General features: G+C 52.1%; 1 protein-coding gene across 4 annotated transcripts in view; it reads right to left on the bottom strand.

The window, feature by feature from the left end:
- The window catches only part of ALPL (alkaline phosphatase, biomineralization associated), a 57593-nt gene that overhangs the window by 6400 nt on the left and 30146 nt on the right, over positions 1 to 21047 (bottom strand). For 2 of the 4 annotated variants that reach the window (XM_082865019.1, XM_082865021.1), the window contains exons 2-8: positions 13093 to 13255; positions 8380 to 8499; positions 7952 to 8067; positions 6656 to 6830; positions 5697 to 5872; positions 2335 to 2478; positions 374 to 443 (exon numbers count right to left, since the gene is read on the bottom strand). In XM_082865019.1, the coding sequence (XP_082721145.1) occupies positions 374 to 443; positions 2335 to 2478; positions 5697 to 5872; positions 6656 to 6830; positions 7952 to 8067; positions 8380 to 8499; positions 13093 to 13153 (862 nt within the window). In that variant the 5' untranslated portion in view covers positions 13154 to 13255. Of the gene's footprint in view, positions 1 to 373; positions 444 to 2334; positions 2479 to 5696; positions 5873 to 6655; positions 6831 to 7951; positions 8068 to 8379; positions 8500 to 13092; positions 13455 to 19938; positions 20097 to 21047 lie in introns of those variants that run through there. The other 2 variants (XM_082865022.1, XM_082865020.1) reach the window with 2 other exon arrangements.

Below are 21047 nucleotides of genomic sequence, written 5' to 3' on the forward strand. Positions count from 1 at the left end.
GCGACAATCTAGCTGGCTTCTGCCCTGGCAATGCAGCAGGGCTGGCTCTGGGTCCCCTTGCTCCTCAGTCTAGGATCTGTTTAAGTCCCAGCTCCAGCCAGGGTTCAAACTCACCTGCGCCCTAATTCTAACTGGCTGTGTGGCATGCCAGAGGTCGCTTCCTTTCTCTGAGCTTTGTTTCCCTTTGTGCTCAATGGAGCTATTCACCCTGCACAGCCAGCAGATTTCAGGTCTAATTCTATGAACCAGAACCCCTCCCTCACCCCTCCCAGGTCCTGGAGCCTGAGGGCGAAGGTCCCTAAGTAGCGGGGCAGCCTGGGACCTCGTCCCCGGGGCACCCAGCTGGATGTCCACTTCACCCCCCTCCACTTACCCAAGAGGTAGTCCACGGTGTAGGGGTCGAGGGCCAGGAGTTCGGTGCGGTTCCAGATATAGTGAGAGTGCTAGGAAGGAGGGCGGTGTCAGCCATGCGGGGCTGGGGAAGTCGGAAGGACTAACCCCAGCTGGTCTCAGAGTCTGCGGCATGTACTGGTTCTCTTCAGTCATTTAAAATCCCTCCCTGAAGACCCACCATCCCTGCCTTCAAGAAATGGCAAATAAATGGGAAATTTTAATGCAGGGAGATGAGAATTTGGAGACCAGAGACCACTGTGAGCCTTGAGGCAGGATCAGAGAGAGCTTCCTGATGTCCTAATGGGGCCTTGAAGGACAAGCAGGAATTGATCAGCCTGGGGCCAGGGAGCAGAGTTCCAAGCACGGGGAGGGATCAGGGAGCAAAGAGGGAGGCGCAGATCACAGGCGGCCTTGAGTGCCCACTGAGAGGTATGGGCTCTGTGTATTCTGAGAGCTGTGGAGAGCCAGGGAGGAAGCAAAGCCCTAGCTCTGCCCTGGGGACCCCATCCAAGGGGGAGATCAAGGAAGTGCTGTTTCCCCAGGGCATAGAGGCCATGGGAAGGGCTGGCCAGCTTGCCTGGTGATGGTACCATTCAGGCCTAGACCGGGGGGTCCCGAACTACCGGGAATCAGCTGTGTGTCCATTAGAGAGCCCCTTGCCTTCTCTGGCCAATGGCATTGGGATCAGAGGTTTCTGAACCTTAGGGGCTGCTTTGGGAAGGAGGGTGGGAAGGCTAAGTGGAGCTCCCCTCCTTCACTGAGATGATTCTCCTATGTTATCTCATTTGTCCCTCACATCACCCATCCAAGGTAGGTACTGTATTCTCATTTTACGGATGGGGACACTGAGACACACAGATTAGCCCATACTAAGGCACGATTTGCAAAGAATGTGTGGCTTATCTGAAACCTCAAAGTGATACCCTGTTCGGTCCAGTGATGTGGGTGCCTCTCTCCCTCTTGGTGTCTAGACTGAGTTCCAGGGTAAGCCCCCTGCCTGGGCAAGAAGAATTATAAGCTCCGGTCCCATGTTCCAGGTAGAGAAACTGAGGCTGGGAGTGGCGGTGTCTCTCTGACTCGGGCTGGGATGGGGCTCTGGTCCAGCCTGAGCTGACTCAGGAGTGGGAAAGGTTCAAAGCAGCTCAGTCCCACCCCTACCAGCCCCGGGGGGCCGTTTCCCAGCCCCTACCCCCCACCTCGCTCTTGGCCCAGCCCTATCCCACAAGGCCTCCCCGGGGGCCAGTCCTGGAACCCTCAGAAACCCAACCCCAGAGTGACATCAAAGTGGCTGCCAGGCTGCTTCCCACTGTCTTCAGCCCTGACCGCAGTCATTTCCAGACCCCAGCTGCCCCAGGCCCAGCGGCCGGCAGACGGATTTTAAGGGCCAGAGCTGCTCCAGGGAGCCAGTGCCCAGGTCTTCCCACGCTCCGGCAGGCCAGCACGTGCCCGGCCCGGCCCCTCCCTGCCACCTCTGCCTGCAAGACCCTCCCAATATTGCCTCCTCCCCCTCCTCCCCCTTGTCAGGGCTTCTCAGCCCCACCCTTGTGGTCTGTCCCCTCTGGGTTCCCGTAGCTCCTGGGCGTCTCGCCATCCAAGCACACAGCATTCCACGTTTCCTTAACCATCTGACTCATCCTTTGGACCTCATGCCTAGCCAGGGGCCCTGCACACAGTAGGGGTGCAGGTGGACTGAATGTCTCTGCAGGTTATCCTTGGCCCACTGTCCTCCTTACCGCCTGAAGGTATTTCACTGTGGTCTTGAAGGAAGGAATTGATGGGCACCTACTATGTGCCGTTCATATATCTGTAAGGCCCTCTGAGCCCGCTGAGGTAAGAATTATGACCCCATTCTACAGAAATGAACACGGATTCAGAGAGGACTCCCGCAGCCCTGCCCACTGCAGGCGTACCCTGCAGCCATCAGGCCCCCGGACAGGCTACCTTGTGTTTCGGTTTGAAGCTCTTCCAGATGTCGATGAGGTTCAGGCCGTCCAGCCTCGTGCCCCTGGCCTTCTCGTCCATCTCATACTCCACATCAGTTCTATTCTTGGGGAACATGTACTTCCGGCCGCCCCCCATGATCACCTAAAGGGGACACAGCCATGAGGAGCCCAGGGCGCCATGACATCCAGAGGCTCCAGAGGCCCCGCCTGGAGAGCTGGGCTCCTGGAGGCCCGGCGGGTGGAGTGGAAGCTTCTCCAGCATGGCGAGTCCTGGCTTCAGTCCACGCTGCCCTCCCCGAGCCTCCACGTCTCCAGCTCGGGGGCAGGGATGAAATCACGAGGCTATTGGGACTGTGATTTGGGCTTCTGGGTGAAATATTGGAGCTAACCTCCCTTACTCGGCTTTCCAGAAGCCCGACGCATAACTTGGGCTTCTGTGAGAATAATACCGTGTACAGAGTGTGTGTCAGGCACTAAGGACTTGAGATACATGATCTTATTCAACGTCATACCAAGGCTGTAAGGGAACCCGTGTCACCTGTTTTCCAAATAAAGAAATGGGTGTAGAAATGTGATTTCTTTCCCATAAGGCCACACGGCCAGTGAGGGGCAGAGCCAGGATTCAAACCCGAGCCTCCTCCAGCCCCGGCACCAGGGCCCGGCGGCGTCCATGGAGCTGAGGATGGGGACTCTGAGAGCCTCCTCCCCCCACAGCCAGGGAGGTCTTGGGGCAGCCCAGCTGGGAGCCTGGCAAACAGAGGACCAGTGCTCACGTCTGTGTAGTCACCGCCAGGCTAATTTTACCCACTGTGCTGACCCGCTTGGGCAGACGGACGCGGGACTGTTTGTTTTCCTGGGGAGTCCGTGTTTGAAGTCCTGGCTATTTTTAGAACGGAGGCCAAGAGCATACTAGCCGCCGCCCGCAGTGACCACCGCACCGGTGTCCTCCTGTCACCATGGGCGTCAGCCCAGGCCGCTGCCCCTGGCTGACACCTTGGGAGAGCAGACCCAGTGACGGCTGGCCTCAGATCCACTGGCATTTCATGGGCACCCTTCTCAACCTTCCATTCCAGCTCCCTCCTCAGAACCCAGGTTCCACAGGGTGGAGGGGGAGCCAGGAGTCCAGGCCGGTGGTACAGGTGGTACAGGTGAGGGGTACACACTGGCCCCCAGGACCAGACTGGATCCTGGGGAACCAGACAGAGCTCTGAAGTCAGACTTGGGTTTGAATCTTGACTCTCCTGCATCTTGACCAAGGGCTTGTCACTTAAGCTCTCTGCACCTCAGTTTCCTCAACTATAACATGGAAGTAACGCCCACGCACAGGACTGTCCCAGCCACTGGACTGTCCCAGGAGGAAATGCAGTGACGCAGTGCAGTCCCGGCACCTGGGGCTGGCCTCCCGTGGAAGGTATTCTCAACGGCCAGAAGTAGTAGAAATCCAAGTAGTTCCAAGTTCCTCACTGCCAGCTCCAGCCAGGAGCTCTGGGGGCAGGGCAGGCTGTTAAAAAAGGAGAAGGGGACCCCGGGTCACTGGCCCCCCACCCCCCCCAATTGTTCCCACAGAACCTGACCCCTTGGCATTTCCAGAATGGAAAATGAAGCCCCCAATCTTGTTGCCTGGAGCCTCATCATTTCCAGCCCCAGCACGCACTTCACACACTCATTAAACTCCCAAATAACAGACTTGCTGTTTGGCTTTGGGGTTTGGGTTTGTGTCTTTCATTTTTCTTTTTCTTTTTTTTTTTTTTTTTTTAGCAAAAGATATTTATTTTCAGGGCGGACACTAGGATTTTTGTTTCATGTACAGCCTGGGGGCTGGGGGGCTTTGGGGTGGTGCTGGTGCAGGGGCAGAGGGGGGAGGGAAGGACGAGGAGGCTGAGAGAGGAAAGGGAGGAGGGGCAACCCTCACAGCTGCCCCACCCCCACACTCGCGCCCTAGCCCATCCCCCAGTGGCCTCTGCGGCTCACCACCCCCCAAACCCAGTTAACACCCCTCCCCCACCGCCCCCCCCCGCAGAAGCCTTCATTTAAGCTCCTGTCCCCTTCTCAGGCTGTCGCTGCCAAATCTCTCTCAAGAGCAGCCCCGTAATTACACCCTGTGCTTGTACAACAAATGTTCTCACGTCCATGACCTCATCTCGGCCTCCAGCGGCCCTGGGAGGGGGCAGGTGGGGCTCTCAGCCCCTGTTGCACAGGTGGGGACACTGAGGCTTGGAGGGGAAGCGACTTGTCCCAGGACGTGAGTCGGGTACAGGCAAAGTCAGAACGGCGGCTTTGCCTGACACGGTCGCTAGCTAGGAGAGATCAACGGGACTACGTGTCCCGAGAGGGGCAACTCAGTCCACTGCTCAGAAAAACGAGGGGTTGGAAGAGGGGCCAGGTGGCACTTAGAAATTGGAGGGATGGCATGAGGGGGCAGAGGGTGGGTCTGGGAGCCAGGAAGTTTGTCTGGTGGGGGTAGAAACAGAGGTAAGGGGTAGGAGGGACCTGGGGGCTCTCTGAGCCTCACTGAACCCCCATTCTAGGCTTGGGGGCCGAAGTCCCCTCACTCCCTCACCAGCCCCTGGCAGTAGGTAACAAGAGTCTGAAAAGGGAACAAGCCAGAGGTTCTCATTTAAGAACAGAGAGTAGAGACCCATCTGAACATCAGGTGGACAATGCTGGGGTGCACATGTGCTGAGCCTGCCCCGTATGTCAAAGCTGGTGTTTAAGGGCCGGGACATGAGGCTGCTCGTGCATAAATGCTGCCACTTTCTGAGCACTCACTCGGCACTGGGCCCAGGGCTAAACTCTACAGGGATTATTTTATTTAGATCTTGCAATGGGCTTATAAGGTAGGTACATTTCACAAAAGGGCTGTAGAAGGGAAGGCTCAGAGAGGTTAAGTAACTGACCCAAGGTCACACAGCTAGCAAACAGCAGGGCAACGATTGGAACCCAAGTTTTAAAAGTAAGAGCTCGGGCTAACCACGGCCCACACCACCTTTTCTCTGGGCATGCTGCCTGAGTGCACGGGACGCGTGCCTGTCTGTGCATGTGGGAATGTACAGGGCAGGTACTCCCCTGAGATGGCACTGTGTCACCCCCACGCTCCAGTGCAGTGCCAGTTTCCAATTTACAGAATAATCCCTGGGCGTCTGGTTCTTGAGGTGTGGTGGCGGCCACATCAGGATTCATCCCTCAGCCCCACTGCGGAGAAATCCTACAGTGCCTCCCTGCCGCAACCGCAAATCCCCTAATGGGCTGGGAGCCCTCCCAGGTGTGTGGGGAGCCAGGCCAAACTGCTTTTCCCGGGCCAGTCTAGGCCTGAGGCCTCGGACCCACAAGCCCCTACTCTGGGTGCACTCCCGCACTCGCCTCGATGTCCCTGACGTTGTGCATGAGCTGGTAGGCGATGTCCTTGCAGCCCTGGCTAAGGGCCTCCGGGGGCATCTCGTTGTCCGAGTACCAGTCCCGGTCAGCAGAGTGGGCGTAGGCGGCGCTGGGGGTGGCGTGGTTCACTCGCGTAGTGGTCACGATGCCCACGGATTTCCCTGGGGTGTGGGAGAGGAGGGGTTGGTTTCGCCTGGAAATGGGCGTGTCCAAGCTGTCTTCCCCCTCCCTCTCCTAGCTAAAGACAGGTTAGTTCTGCTGCCTGACTGGGCCCCAGTCTCCGCATCCGTACTAAAGGTGGGGTTGGTGGCTTCCAAATATCCCGGCAGCTCAGATACTCTGCCTCTGTGACCCTCCCCTGTCCTGAGGGCCCTTGAGCTGTGAGCACCTGGGCTGGAGCCCTCCCCTCCACCAAGGACCCTGAAGAGCCCCAGCCTGCAGGAAGCGCCCCCCGCTGCCCTGCAGGAACACAAGGGCCCCTCCGAAGGGCTCTCAGGTGGAGTGTGGTTCCGTCACCTATGTCAGCCAGCCTCATAGCCTGACTCCAAAGCCCCTGGGGGCACGTGCCAGGGCCTCCTAATTCCCAGGAGGAAGGGAGAAGGGGTAGACATTTACTGGACTTCCACGGGAACAGTGCCGGGCTCGTTCCTGACCTCCCTCACACTAAACCTGGGAGGGGGCTACATTTTCATGCCCATTTCATAGTCAAAGGAATAGACTCAGGGAAATGAGCTGGGAGCAAACGCACACCTGAGTGACCCCCTAAACCACTAGCTTTCGCTGTCATGGAAAGGAATCCATGACTATTTCACAGAGGCCCAGAACCTCAGAGCTGGAAGGGCCCTGGAGAGCATCTTCTTCTACCCTCTCCCCATTGTACGGTTGGAAAGAGGCTCAGACAGGCCACAGAGCCAGGCCCGTTCCCCACCACTCGCCCCACTCACCTGCGTCCTTGGCCCAGCGCAGGATGGAGGTGACCTCGTTGCCCTGAGTGGTGTTGCACTCGGTGCGCTGGGTCGCTGCGCTCACCCCCACGGTGCCCTCGTTGGCCTTCACCCCACACAAATAGGCGGTGGCGGTGCCCGCGCTGTCAGGGACCTGAGCATTGGTGTTGTATGTCTGCAGGCGGGAAAGGAGGGTCAGAAGGTGGCCCGGCCTCGGCCCGCTCTGCTGCCCTCCGACCCCCACTCAGACCATGGGGCCTGAGCATGAGGGAGACACAGGCCTCCCGCGGCCTTGGCCGAGCCCTGCTACCCACCGAGGTCCCCCCAGAGCCACAGGATCACCTAGCTGCCTGCTTCCTGCCCACGCCCGGTGCCCTGGCAGCCAGGGTTGCAGGAAGGGGCGGGAACGCAATGTTCCAATATGTGGAGACTCGGTTGGCAGAGAAATGGGGGCTGGGTCAGCTCTCTCTGGGTCTGGGGCTGCAGAAGCCAGTAAGGGGGAGGGGGAGGCAGGTGAGCCATGGAGAAGGGAGACGGAGGGAGTTCTTGAGGGAGTGAGGGAGGCTGGGGAAGGGGAGGGAAAGTTAGGGGGAGGCAGGATCTAGGATGGGGAAATGGGGACCCCCCACTATTCAGACCTCGGGTCGGAAACTATCTGCCCATCTCCCTGCCCCACCAGCCTGAGAGCTCCTTGAAGACCAGAAAACATTACGGTCCCTGCTTTCCCCCAGAAGGGAGCCCAGGGCCTGGCCCAGAGTATCTAAAGGACCTTTATTATGTGACACCACGGCCACCAGCAATTACAACACCAGAAACAAAGCTACCACTTTCTATCTGAGCCACCTTGGGAGAGAACGAATGTAACAGAACCCCATGCAAAGAGTACACACTGCGTGAACCCATTTACGTCAAGTACAAAGGCAGGAACAGCTAAGCTATGGTGTTAGAAGTCAAGGAGCAAGGACTGGAGGGGGGTGCGGGGGGACCCCTGGCTGCTGTCATGTTCAGTTTCTCAACCTGGATATTGGTCATACAGACACGTGCCAAGTTTGTGAAAATTCACTCTGTACACCGGTGCACTTCTCTCTATGTATGTCATGTGTCAATAGATTTTGAAATCAATGAGCTGAAATCCCCAGAGTCTTAGGAAGCAGCCGCTACTGTCCTCAATTCACAGAGGGGCCACAGAGCCCCCGGGAGGGCTGACTGCATCGCCAGCAGGTTTGAGGGCTCCAGCGAATGCCATTCCCCTGCCCTTTCCTCCTGAGAGGTGGGAGGCTTGGGGCTGGAGCTCACCTTGGAGAGGGCCACGTAGGGAAACTTGTCCATCTCCAGCCTGGTCTCCTCCCCTGGGCTGTGGTGGAGCTGACCCTTGAGGATGCGGGCCGCCGTCACCGTGGAGACGCCCATCCCTGTGGCGGGGGGTGGGGAACGGGGGTCAGGGGGGCTCAGTCTCTCGGGCTCCCAGCCTCTCCAATCAGCTCTCTTGGGCACCCAGAGCTCCCTAGAGTTAGGTGCCAAGGCAGGCTGAGCAGTGGGCACCAGAGCATGACTGGGTGGTCCCTTTCCTCCTTCTCTCCCGAGACCCTTGGGGTTCACAGCCCGGCTCTCCCATCCTCTTCAACATGCCCCCAGGGCCCCAGCCTCTACAACACAGCCACCTTCACCTCTGCCTGGCTCCCTTGGCCCCCATCCAGCCCCTCCCTTTGGCCCCCAGGCCTCACCATCTCCAAGGAACATGATGATATTCTTAGCCACGTTGGTGTTGAGAGTCTGAAGCCTCAGGGCATTTTTCAGGGTCTGCTGAGCTTGGTCTCTCCAGTACTTGGGGTCTTTCTCTTTCTCTGTACCGACAGAGAGGCAGAGTTATTTGGGAGGGGGTGGGGCAGCTTCCCATCCCCAGCCACTACAGACACCGACTTCTCATTGCAGAAGGCTGCCTGGACTCGGCAGAGGAAGCAGTAGCTGTCCATCTCAGACAGCCATTGTGAGATCTGCAAAACCTATGCCAGTCCCATCCTCCAAACGAGCCTGTGGACCCTGGGTCTTCTACCTACAACTGAGACTGGAAAAACCAAGGCTCAGAGACACCAAGCGACTTGCCCAAGAAGGCCACACCGCTCTGGCAGACACTGGCAGAGCTGGGCTTCACTCCAAAGCCCACGCTCTTTCCTTCCACCCAGCAGAGAGACATTGTGCTACGGCAGCAAATGAATTGTGCTAGCACAATTAGGAGGGTGATGTTTAACTTACTCAAGAGAACAAACTACTTCCAACTGCAGGAGCCGCCAGATGTATCCAGCCATCAATTATAAACCCTGCTTGGCTTATTCATTAAAGTAGGCTCCGCAGGAACCTGACCTAGCAACAGCTATTTAGCTGTGCTGGAAAGCAAGACTTGCCTGTTGTTTAACGTATCAAACTTAAAGTAGCCAAGAACAGCCTCCCTCCTGTAAGGATAAATTAGCAAAGATGTTCTGTGTCCCTAATCTTGAGAAAAATTGGGAACCAGGAATGCCCTGTCCTCTCTCTCTCTCATGTCCATGAGTCTAGTCGTCAATTCTCCAGTGGAAAGAACACTCTAGTGCCCGACAGTCCTCAGTTAGAACCGCATCTGTGCCAAGCAGCAGCTGTGTGGACAAGTGAGTTCCCTGGACCTCAGTCTCCTCCCCGTCAGATGCAGGTGTTTGTACCTTCCTCTCGGGGTCTTCACGAGGACGGGATTTAGATAAGGAAAGCGACACACCTGACCCACAGGAGAGGATCGATGCCCCCCCACCCCAGTAAGTCCTGGAATCCCCTTTTCATACAAGCAGAGGCCCAGGATCCCTTTCCACGGGGGTGGGGGTCCCTGCCACCATCTGCTGGTTTGTCTTCTGTACTCGGGCCCCATCAAACCTGCCCATCAAAATACAGAAGCCTAGAGAGGGGAGCTCCTTGGGGATTCTCTCTTTCAGTGGCCTCCATTGCATGGAAGGAAGGCTGAGGCCAGCAGAGGTGGGAGGGTCCTGTCCAAGGCCATGTTACACATTCATAGGCTGAAGACACAGGCCTCATCCCTTGGCCCAGCTCAGGCCCATGCTGTGCGGGTGAAGAGCACAGCTCTCCTATCTTACACACTCATGGTACCCAGGCTCGTGCCAAGTGCCCCGTACACGGCAACAGTGCCTTCCCCTCCCCCCAGCCTTACAGGGTGGCTACCATTACTTCCTCCACGTTGCGGAATGAGGAAACAGGGTTCTGAGACTGAGCCGCAGGGGAACCCACACATCTCCACGGCTGTGCTCCTGCCTGGGCAGGTAGCGCAGGCAAGGAGATGGAAGGAAGCAGTTCTCCACCTCAAGCCTGGGACCTACCACGCCCCACTCCTCCCCCTAGAGGTCCCATCCCCACCCTGATCCCTTAGTCCCCCACCTTCACGCTGGCAGCCCCCCAGCGCCACATCTCTCTTCTGAAGCTCCCCAATTTCAGACCTCACGGGCGGAGGCCCCTGGCTGGAGCCCGGAGATCCCTGGCCCTTCCATCCAGCTGTGCACCTTTAGGCAAGTTCCTGCCACTCAAGTTTCTGCCCCAGAAAAACAGGAGGACATAGCTACTCGCAGGCAGTTCTAGGATCAAGTGAGGTAAAGCCTGGGCAAGTGCCCTGAGCCAGTGTTTTTTTTTTTTAAACTTGGGTTTGTTTTATTTCCAAATATAAGCTTTTCTTATAAATTTATTTATCTATTTTTAATTATTTATTTTATTTATTTTTGGGCTGAACTGGGTCTTCGTTGTTGCATGCGGGCTTTCTCTAGTTGCGGCGAGCGGGGGCTACTCTTCGTTGCAGTGTGTGGGCTTCTCATTGTGGTGGCTTCTCTTTGTTGCAGAGCACGGGCTCTAGGTGTGCGGGCTTCAATAGTTGTGGCACATGGGCTCGGAAGTTGTGGCTCACGGGCTCTAGAGTGCAGGCTCAGTAGTTGTGGCACACGGGCTTAGTTGCTCCGCGGCACATGGGATCTTCCCGGACCAGGGCTCGAACTCATGTCCCCTGTATTGGCAGGCGGATTCTTAACCACTGTGCCACCAGGGAAGTCCTATAAATTTATTTTTTAATTGAAGTATAGTTGACTTACAGTGTTGTGTTAATTTCTGCTGTACAGCAAAGTGACTCAGTTATACACATAGATACGTTCTTTTTCATATTCTTTTCCATTATGGTTTATCCCAGGATATTGAATATAGTTCCCTGTGCTATACAGTAGGACCTTGTTGTTTCTCCATTTTACATGTAACAGTTTGCATCTGCTAACTGCAAACTCCCTGGGCTAGTGGTTTTCATCAGGGATCCCACTAGCTCTGGGCGGGTTTCAATCTCCCTCCCGCCTTCCTCCCACATACCACGGTGCCAGGGCTTTGGTCAAGGAGCTTCTTTGGCCATTTGGGTGCCATCTGGGTGGTGATGAACTTCTACCCACCTTGCCCTCCCCCAGCACCTGGCACAGCACCCCCGGGGCTGGGCTGCCATCAGCCTCCCCATTCACGTTGCTACTTCTCCAGGTGAGCCCTGTTACCCGTTTGCCAGTTCCCTGCTGTGCCTGCTCCCTGAAGGACTGGGACTCGGGCAGAGCCCTTGTCTTTTTCACCAGCACCATCCCAGGGTCCGAGAAGGGTTCAGTGGGTGTCAAACTGACTTTATTGTCAGAGGACTGGTTTAAGCAATGGTGGCTCTGGACAACTGAGTATCAGGAGGCCATTGTGTTTGGAGACCATTAAATGACACTCAGAAATGCTCGTGCTGTAATGAATGCTACGTGAAGAGTGCTTGTCAGTACGTACTGTATGACTCCATTTATACGAAGCTCAAAACAGGCAAAACTCGACTAAGGTGACAGGAGTTAGCCTAGTCACTTCCTCTGGCTTGGGGCAGGGCGGGGCAGGGGCAGTGGTTGGGAGGGGCACAGGAAAGCCCTTGGTGTCCCATGATCAATATTCTTTCTTGATCCGGGTGATGGTTACATGGGTACAAAAATATGTCAAAACTCATCAAGCTATACATTTAAGATCTGTGCACTTTGCTGTAAGTTACACCTAATTTTTTAAAAAAAGTTAAAGACCATGATGTAACACCACTACACACCCATCAGAATGACTAAACTGAAACATGCAAAAAACTGAAGTGCTGAATATTTGAAGATTTTTCATTTTGTCGCTTTTTCGTCTTCTCACATTTCATCCATCTGCTCACCTTTTGCTCAGGTGGGTTGTGAGTGCTGAGAAAGCAGGGACTCGGTCCCAGAGTGACCTTGGGCCCCCAAGGACACAAGCCGAAAGGCATCATGGGATCGCAGAGGGAGCAGTGGCCTGGGGATCTAGCGGCTCAGGTTCAGTCCCCAGGGCTGCTGCTGACCTGCTGTGTGACCTGGGAGGGCCAGTCCCTTCTCTGAATCCCAATTCCCTCATCTGTTGAAATATATTCTTCCTACGAGCACCCACTCCCTGCCTGCACTGTGACTGTCCCTTATAATTCCCACAACAGCCCTAAGGAGGAGAGATTATTATCTCCACTGGACAGATGGAGAAATTAAGGTTCAGGGAGGGCAAGTGGGGACTTCCAGCCACATGATGGACTGAGCCAAGGAGGGCTCCCCTCCTACAACAGACACTAAAATGTTGAAAAAAAAAAAAAATCAAGAACAGTATATTACTTGAAAAAGGAAGAAAAGGGGGAAGGGAAACCCCCAGGAGGCAGAAATTCAGAGGGTATTCAAAACCAGAAAGGTAAACAGGAGCTGAGGCCAAAGGACCCTTGCAGTGTCAGACCAAACACAAGTCTAGGCTGAAACTTTTCAGGTACGTGTTTTGCCTGGGAGCTATGGAAGGGATGGGGACAGAAAGCCAGTCATAAAGATGTGAACTCAACTCCAAATCTGAGCCTGAATTTATAGTGTAAGAACCAAAAACTGAGAAATTAACATAAGTACTCTCATAGAATTAGTTGAAGAATCAAACACAATACTGCACTGTAGAAACACTTTTGTACGAGTTTACAACAGGAAACAAAAACAAAACAACAACAACGAAAGAACTGTTGAAGGTGAGTTTACAAGCAAGAATTACAAAATATAAGGAAATGTACTATCACGAGGGAGAGTTAAGCAGACGAAGCCAACAGGAGACTTAACATACCGCGACTTGGAAGAGTTTATAGAATAAAGTTCTATTTCAGATTCTTTGAGTTAAGAGAGAATAGAAACCCCAATTAAAGAATAATAAAAAGGGAAAAAGAGTGACCTTTCCAACACTAGCACGTGTAGAGGCTGGGATTTCCTGCTCTGAACATTTGTTTCCAGCTCTTAAATACTTTGGATGGTTCTATGACCCCGAACACAGACACTGCCGTCATCCTATCCTACCTGCACCATGTGTCCCCCTCCCTCCACCCTTGCCCCCAATCCTACCTGGCACTAAGGAGTTGGTAAGGCAGGTGCCAATGGCCAGCACTAAGAATGGTGAAATCATGGTGCACTCAAGACCTGCTTTTTCTCTGGAGCCCAGAGGTATGATGGATATGGGTGGGAAGGGTGGGCTGCCAGTGGTCAGTAGTTAATTGATGTTCCAATCCTAGAAAAAAAAAAAAAAAAAGACATGAAGGTCACAGCTCCAGAGTTCATTTGTTCATTCACTTATTTATTCGTTGATTCATTCATTATTCACCTATTACAAGAGACTAGGCATTTCGATGCAAAACCTAGGTGGTCCCTCTCTCAAGAAGCTTCATCACATAAACAGTTGTATAGGCATAAATGAGTTCCATGCTGCAAAGTGGTTCCTTCTCCTTTCCCAAGTGAATTCCCACTTTCAATCCACCTGAAGCCCAGAACCCACCAGAGTTCACGTTCTGTGTAGTGCTTCTCAAACTGCAGCATGCATCAGAATCTTCTAGAAGGATTGCTGAAACAGATTCCAGTACCCTCCACCCCTCGCCCAGAGACTCCAGCTGCATTTTCTAACAAGCTCCCAGGTGCTGCAGCTACTGCTGCTGCTGGTTCGTGGACCCCACTTTGAGAAGCACTGTTCTAGAACATCAGCCTTTAGCCTTGAATTACCCATGTCCCAAGCACATCAGAGACAAAACCAACAGTCCACCTTTTCTTACAGGGACACCTACATTTGCTCTTACAGGACAACTGTATTTGCTACGTTCTACAGCTTGTCATTTATGGCGAGAGATATAAAAACTATAGGAGGGACATACAGGAAAAGATTGTCTTATAAGTGTGGCCATTTCTGGGCAGTCACATTTTAGATGACTCATTATTTTTTCATTGTCTTTTTTGCATTTTCCAAATTTTCCTTCTGTGTTGAGATGTTACCTTTATAATTTTTTTAAAAAATGTTATTAAAAAAAAAAACTGGAAGGAAATACACCAAAATGTTAACTGGTTTTCTCTGGGCAGTAGGACTGTGAATGATTATTTCTTCTTTAATTTTTTTTTTTGAATTTTCCAAATTGCCTAAAATGAGCATGTATTAATGGCCTAAGAATGATTTTAAACTGTGGTCATCCTGTTAGGATCACATGGGATAATCCCACTGGCAGCTGCGAAATGTAAATACTAACCATGTTGTGTATAAATGTTACTGGAAGATGAGGAATTTTAAATGGTAAGAGTTTCACTGGGAAATAATGTTATTATTTCCACCAAAATCAAGATAAAAATGATCATTTCATTTGTTGTGGGAAATGGCAGTGATACACAACATTCTACCATTAGACAGAGTGGGCTGTTAGGTAAGAAACCACTCTAACTGGAAAAAGGGCTTTTGATTCAACCTTAAAAATGTGCATGGAGGGAATTCCCTGATGGTCCAGTGGTTAAGACTCTGCACTTCTACTGCAGGGGGGCACGGGTTCGATCCCTGGTTGGGGAACTAAGATCCCACATGCCACGAGGTACGGCCAAAAAAAAATTTTTTTAAGTGCACTCTGGTGCTTTTCTACTGCGTTCCTTGTTCACTTGGCTCCTTAAAAACCTGGCTTGGGGCAGGGACAGGTGGCGGGAAGGAAAGCACAGGAATTGAAAGGAAATACCTTTCATCTAACGTCTAACAGCATTTAACTCTGAGTGGTGGGATTTCAGATGACTTCTAATTCTTTAAGTCTACTTTAGTTTCCAAACATTACTAGAGTAAATTCTAACATCAGAAAAAAAGTTATTAAATTGATATACAATATCGGTACAATCACTGCATGTACCTCTTTGTTTTGGAAGTAATTCCTTCCTGGTCCATCTCACCTACCACGCTGGGAGCTTCTAAGAGCAGAGACTTTGCCTTGTTCGTTTCCACTCCAGTGCTTGGCATAGGAAGTATTTACATCATCAGTTGAAAGTCAGTGCTCTAAGAAGTGGAGGTAGGGAGGAATCACCCCCAAATCCTCCCTTTGTGTGTGAAGAAAAGTCCAAGTGTTAGCAAGGAATTGGGACTACCAGAGCATCTGTTCACTGCTGGTAGAGTGTAGATTGGTACAACCACTTTGGAAAACTGACAGTACTACCAAGGTGACACTATACACATGCCCTCTGACCCATTTAACTTCAACAGAAATGTACATGTGTTCACCAAAAGAATATATCAGAATGTTCATATCAGCCCTGTTCATAATGGCTTCAAAACTCTGTCCCACTTCAGCAGGATGGATAAATCCATTGTATGGGTTCACAAGAAGGTAATCCACACACAACAATGAGAATGAATAATTGAGAACTCTATACACCAACATGGATGAATCCTGCAAAGGTGAGGCTGAGTGAAGGAAGCTGACCCGAGAGTATATATAGTGTGATTCTAATGATATAAAGCAGGGGTCGCCAACCCCGGGCCTCGGACCGGTACTGGTCCTCAGCCTGTGAGGAACCAGGCCACACAGCAGGAGGTGAGCGGCGTGCGAGCGAGTGAAGCTTCACCTACTGCTCCCCATCGCTCGCATTCCCACCTGAACCATTTCCCCCCTCCCCGTGAAAAAACTGTCTCCCACAAAATGGGTCTCTGGTGCCAAAAAGGTTGGGGATCGTTGATATAAAGTATAAAACCCAAGGGGGGGGAGGGGCAATATAGGGGTAGGGGATCAAGAGGTACAAACTACTATGTATAAAATAAGCTACAGGGCTTCCCTGGTGGTGCCGTGGTTGGGAGTCCGCCTGCCAATGCAGGGGACACGGGTTCGTGCCCCGGTCTGGGAGGATCCCACATGCCGCGGAGCGGCTGGGCCCGTGAGCCATGGCTACTGAGCCTGCGCGTCCGGAGCCTGTGCTCCGCGGCAGGAGAGGCCACAACAGTGAGAGGCCCGCGTACCGCAAAAAAAAAAAAAAAAAAAAGTTACAAGGATATATTGTACAACATAGGGAATATTGCCTGTATTTTATAATTATAAATGGAAAATAACCTTTAAAAATTGTGAATCACTATACAGTACACCTGTAACTTACATAATATTGTACATCAACTATATACTTCAATTTAAAAGAATTTTTTAAAAAGTATAAAAACCAACTAAGGGTATTACAAGACAGGATAAAGGCAGAGGGAGATTTGACACAGAAGAGAAGGCTGAGTGAGGACAGAAGATTCATAGAAGGAAGATGCTAAGCGACTGGCTTTGAAGAAAAAGGCCACAAGCCAAAAAATACAGGAGCCTCCAGAAGCTAGAAAGGCAAGGAAGTGGATTCCCTCTGGAGCCTCCCCAGAAGGGAGCGGCCCCACCAATGTGTTGATTCTCAGCCCCAAAGACTCTCTTGGAGCTCCTGACTTCCAGAACTGAGGATAACTGTATTGTTTTAAGTCGCTGTGTTTGCGGTCATTTGTTATGGCAGCGACAAGAAAGTGAATATTGAACATCAAAAAAAAAAAAAAAGGCACTCTGCCTTATATGGGTGGGTTCAATCTGAAAATCCAACAAGCTGTCAATTGAGGATATAGACATTTTGCTGTATGTATGTTATACTTCAATAAAATGAAAACACTACTCTCTCAGAGATTATATGAACAATCCCTAAAGGACACTGATAAAATGTTCACCATAATAACTTATGTGGTAGACAGACAGAGCTGTATGATCTCCTTTGTAGATAGGAAAAACAAGGCTCTGAAAGGAAAAGTGACTCGCCCAAGGTTACGAACAAGCAGGTAGCAGAGCTGAACTCTAACCACTAAGCTGCCACTTACAGAATTAGCAACGAGGTTACCACGGTGACCCTCCAAGGGTGGGGATTCTGGTTCACCAACTACAGGATGAAGGTTCTGAAGTTTAACTCATGGATAGATTCGTGGATATGGATATCCACCACAATCAGGATAGAGAACAGTTCTGCCAGCCCAAAAAACTCTCTTGTGCTTTCGCTTTGTAGTCAGAAGCTGCCCATGCCTGTACCTGGCAGCCACAGGTCTATTCTCCATCACTATAGCTTTTTTTTTTAACTAATTAATTTATTTTATTTATTTATTTTTGGCTGCGTTGGGTTCGTTGCTATGCGTGGGCTTTCTCTAGTTGCAGGGACTGGGGGCTATTCTTTGTTGCGGTGCGCGGGCTTCTCGTTGCAGTGGCTTCTTGTTACGGAGCACAGGCTCTAGGTGCACAGGCTTCAGTAGTTGTGGCATGCAGGCTCAGTCATTGTGGCACACGGGCTTAGTTGTTCCACTGCATGTGGGATCTTCCCGGACCAGGGCTCGAACCCGTGTCCCCTGAATGGGCAGGAGGATTCTTAACCACTGTGCCACCAGGGAAGCCCCATCAGTATAGTTTTGATTGATATTGTATTAAATCTGTGGATCAATATGGGGAAGATTTGCATTTTGACAATATTCAGTCTTCCAATCATGAACACAGTATGTCTCTCTGTACGTTTAAATCTTATAGTCTTCATCATACAGATCCTGTTAGATTTATACTGTTGTATTGCACTTTGGGGGAAGCTATTAAAATAGCATTGCTTTTTTTTTTCTTTTGGCCACGCCATGCAGCATGTGGGATCTTAGTTCCCCGACCAGGGATCGAACCCCTGCCCCCTACAGTGGAAGTGCAGAGTCTCAACCACTGGACCCCCAGGGAAGCCCCTTTTCTGTTTTGTTTTCTTTTTGGCCGTGCTGCGTAGCTTGCAGGATCTTAGTTCCCTGACTAGGAACTGAACCTGGGTCCTTGCCATCTTCTGTGTAGTCAATCATGTCATTGACAAATAGGGACAGTTTTAGTTCTTCCTATCCAATCTTTATGCCTTTTATTTCTTTTTCTTGCTTTATTGTGCTGGCTAGGACTTCCAGCACCATGCTGAATAGGAGAGGGAAGAGTGGACATCCTCACCTTGTTCCTAATCTTAGAGGAAAAGCATTCAGCCTTTCAGCATTTGGGGTGGTGTTTTGAGGTGTGAGGTGGAGTAAATTTGGTGGGGAAAATCAGGAACGTGGTTTTGGACATGTTGAGTTTAACATGAAGTGGAGATGTTAAGTGGACCGTTGCATATAGGCATCTGGCAACCGGGAAAGAGTTCTTGGCTAGAGGTATACACTTGGGAACCCTGGGCATAAAGGTGGCATTTAAAACCTTAATCAAACTTACAAGATCATTTAAGAAGAGGGAATGGGAGTGTACAGAACTATATGATAAAAGCCCTCAGAAAACCAGGAATTGAAATAATATTTTTAAATTGATAAAGACTTTATATATCAAAAAACCCCTACGGAACGATCATATTTATTGAAGAAACTTTTGGCATGTTCCCTTTAACACCGGCTTATGATTAGAAGATTTGGGGGCAACCTCTAGGTCCATAACTAGGGGAAGGAAGTTATAAAGAGTGGTGGGGCAATAACTATGTGGCAGTAGTATTAAAACTAGAAGTAAAACAGTAGGATCGGTGGAGTTTAAAAACACAGGATTTCAGTAGTTCGTATGTCAGTGTAAACCACACTCATATACACAACACAGCGTTACTTGCAAGGACACTTATAAATTCAACAACATATTAAATAAAGCATATTAGCATGAAGACCTTTGGAGGGTGGTGGGATTGGTACTGGGGAGCAGGGATGAAGGGGAAAATGAACAAATAAAACAAAAACTGAGCTCATGATAGTACCCCACGTACTGAGGAATATGACTTGTTCAACCCTCTGCACCGCAGGTCCAAAACAAACACATAAATAAGGTCCAAAGCAAACACATAAATAAGGAAAAATAAAAGTGAAGCGTGGCTCCAGGAGCTCTAAAGGGCTCGTCCAGCCCTGCACGGTTATTCTCATTTGTCTCTCTTCTCTGCTAGCCCGACACTCTGTGCAAGTAAAGACCATCTCTTCTCCATCTCTGACTCCCAACCCCGTGCACATAGAATCAGCTCTGAAAATGCTAACTTAATGAAAAGCTCCATGATTCAGGCTGGAATGCTTTGAATTTTGGCCCCAGAGATGTGGCATTGAGAAGGGCCTGTTCTGGAGACACACAGGTGCCTTCTCCCATTGCCTCTGCCTGGAAAGGAGAATCTAGGAAACCCTTCAGGAGCCAGAGTCTCCCCTGCTGGCTCCTCTTCACGGCCCCCGTTCCTACTCAGAGGCTCCAGGTCCGCTCTCCGGCAGCCCTAGATGATGGGCTCCGTGGGGCCCAGCCTGGGGCTGAGGGGCCCCAGCTGCCCACCACCCTCTGCCAATGCTCCACCAGTTCATAATGGAGCCTCCGGGTGTGTGCCAGCCCCATCGCTCCCCACCTCCCAGCCGAACCATCTCTGCCAGGCTCCCAGCTACGTGCCCTGACTATTCATGACAAGTGTGCAGAAGCCCTGGCTGCGCTCTGGCCTTGGAGGAGAAACAGCCACTTGGCAGGTCAGGGGAGGGAGCGGAGGCTGGGCCTTGCCCCTGGGGACTGACTCAGCATCCTGGGACAGAGGGCACTGGAGCCCTTTGGAGCTGGGCAGAAAGCCAGCCCTGGGCTGGGTCTCAAAAGGTCCAGGACAAATGACAGAACAATAGGACTGATAAGAATCACTACCACTTCTTGGGCATCTCACTTGATCCTCACAAGTGTTATTAACTCCTGTTTTACCGTTTAGGAAACTGAGCAAAGGATCTCAGCTCGTCCATGGCCAAGTGCAATTCGATCCCAAGCTGACTCAACCTCTCTGGGCCTCAGTTTCCCCACCACGGAGAGGGAGAGAGACCGGCACCCACCTTTCCACTATCCCTCAAGAGCAAATAGAAGCCAAATGAACTTAGGGCGGGAGATCTGGCAGAGGAAGGAGTCGGGCCGGGGTGAGTTCTACCTGAGCGGCCTGGCCAGGCGGCAGGTGAAGAAGCAGACCAGGCTCAAGGTCAGCGCCAGGAGGAGAAGGCTGAGGACCGCTGTGAGGACCACGTCCATGGTGGGGAACGGGAGGGCCATCTTGGGTGAAGAGAGCCCCACGGAGTAGCCAGCACAACCTGTAACACCTAGTCACAGTAGCCTTGGATGTCCGCTCCAAAGCTCTGGGTCAGTGGCGGTGACCTGGCTTTGTTCCCTGGGGTTAATCTTTGGGGCTTAGCCCAGGAGGGGTGAAATGGGAGGGAGGACAGTCCATGGGGCTCCCCTCCCCCAGCCCAGTCCTTCCCCACCTGAAGCTTGTTCATTCCTCTTTGTCCATTTATTCTTTATTCCCAAACATTTACTGAATACTTGCTATGTACCTGGCTCTGTTCTAGGTACTAAGGACTCAGTGCAGAGGAGGACAGACACAGTCTCCCTCAGTGGGGAATGGGAGGGGAGTTGGAGGGGGTCCTGCAACATCAAACTGGGCTGCAGCAGCTGCTCGGGGAGGGAGTGCCGCTAAAGGTCAGCCCAGGAACATCTCACCTGCAGGGTCAGAGAGAGGGAACATAGAACCGCCCAGCGCCTCTGGCAAGCCTTGCTGGTCGGGACTCTGTTCATTCACTGATGGAGTCATTTATGGCTGCCATAAAGCAGCCTCTGGGTGAAGGGCTCTGGAAGGAGTGTGTGCTGGTCAGAGTAGGCTGCAGGTCAGACCCAAGAAGGGACTTCCCCAGAGGGTGCTAGGCCAGGTGCTGGCATAGAGCAAGGCTCAGACCTCCAGCCGCTGCAGACAGCACCCCATCTCGACAAAAAAACAGAGGCGGGAGCGCCTGGGGAGGCTTGGCGTCAGCCCTGCCTGCTGCCAAGCCACTGCATCTTTAGGGCTGTGATGACAAGCCAGCTGTCCCTCTGAGCACCTCCAGCCTCAGCACCTCTGCACACTGCGTTCCCTGGTCTGGAATGTTCCCTGCTGTCCACCCGATAAAGTCCTCCCATCACCCTTCCCCCTTGACCTCAGCTCTGCTGGGCTGTCCTGCAGCCCAGCCCCAGCCCAGGCGGTAGTTACAGTTCCTCCCCAGTCTCCCA

Source organism: Leucopleurus acutus (assembly GCF_964270905.1).
Source record: "Leucopleurus acutus genome assembly, chromosome: 2".
In the NCBI taxonomy this organism is placed as follows: domain Eukaryota; kingdom Metazoa; phylum Chordata; class Mammalia; order Artiodactyla; family Delphinidae; genus Leucopleurus; species Leucopleurus acutus.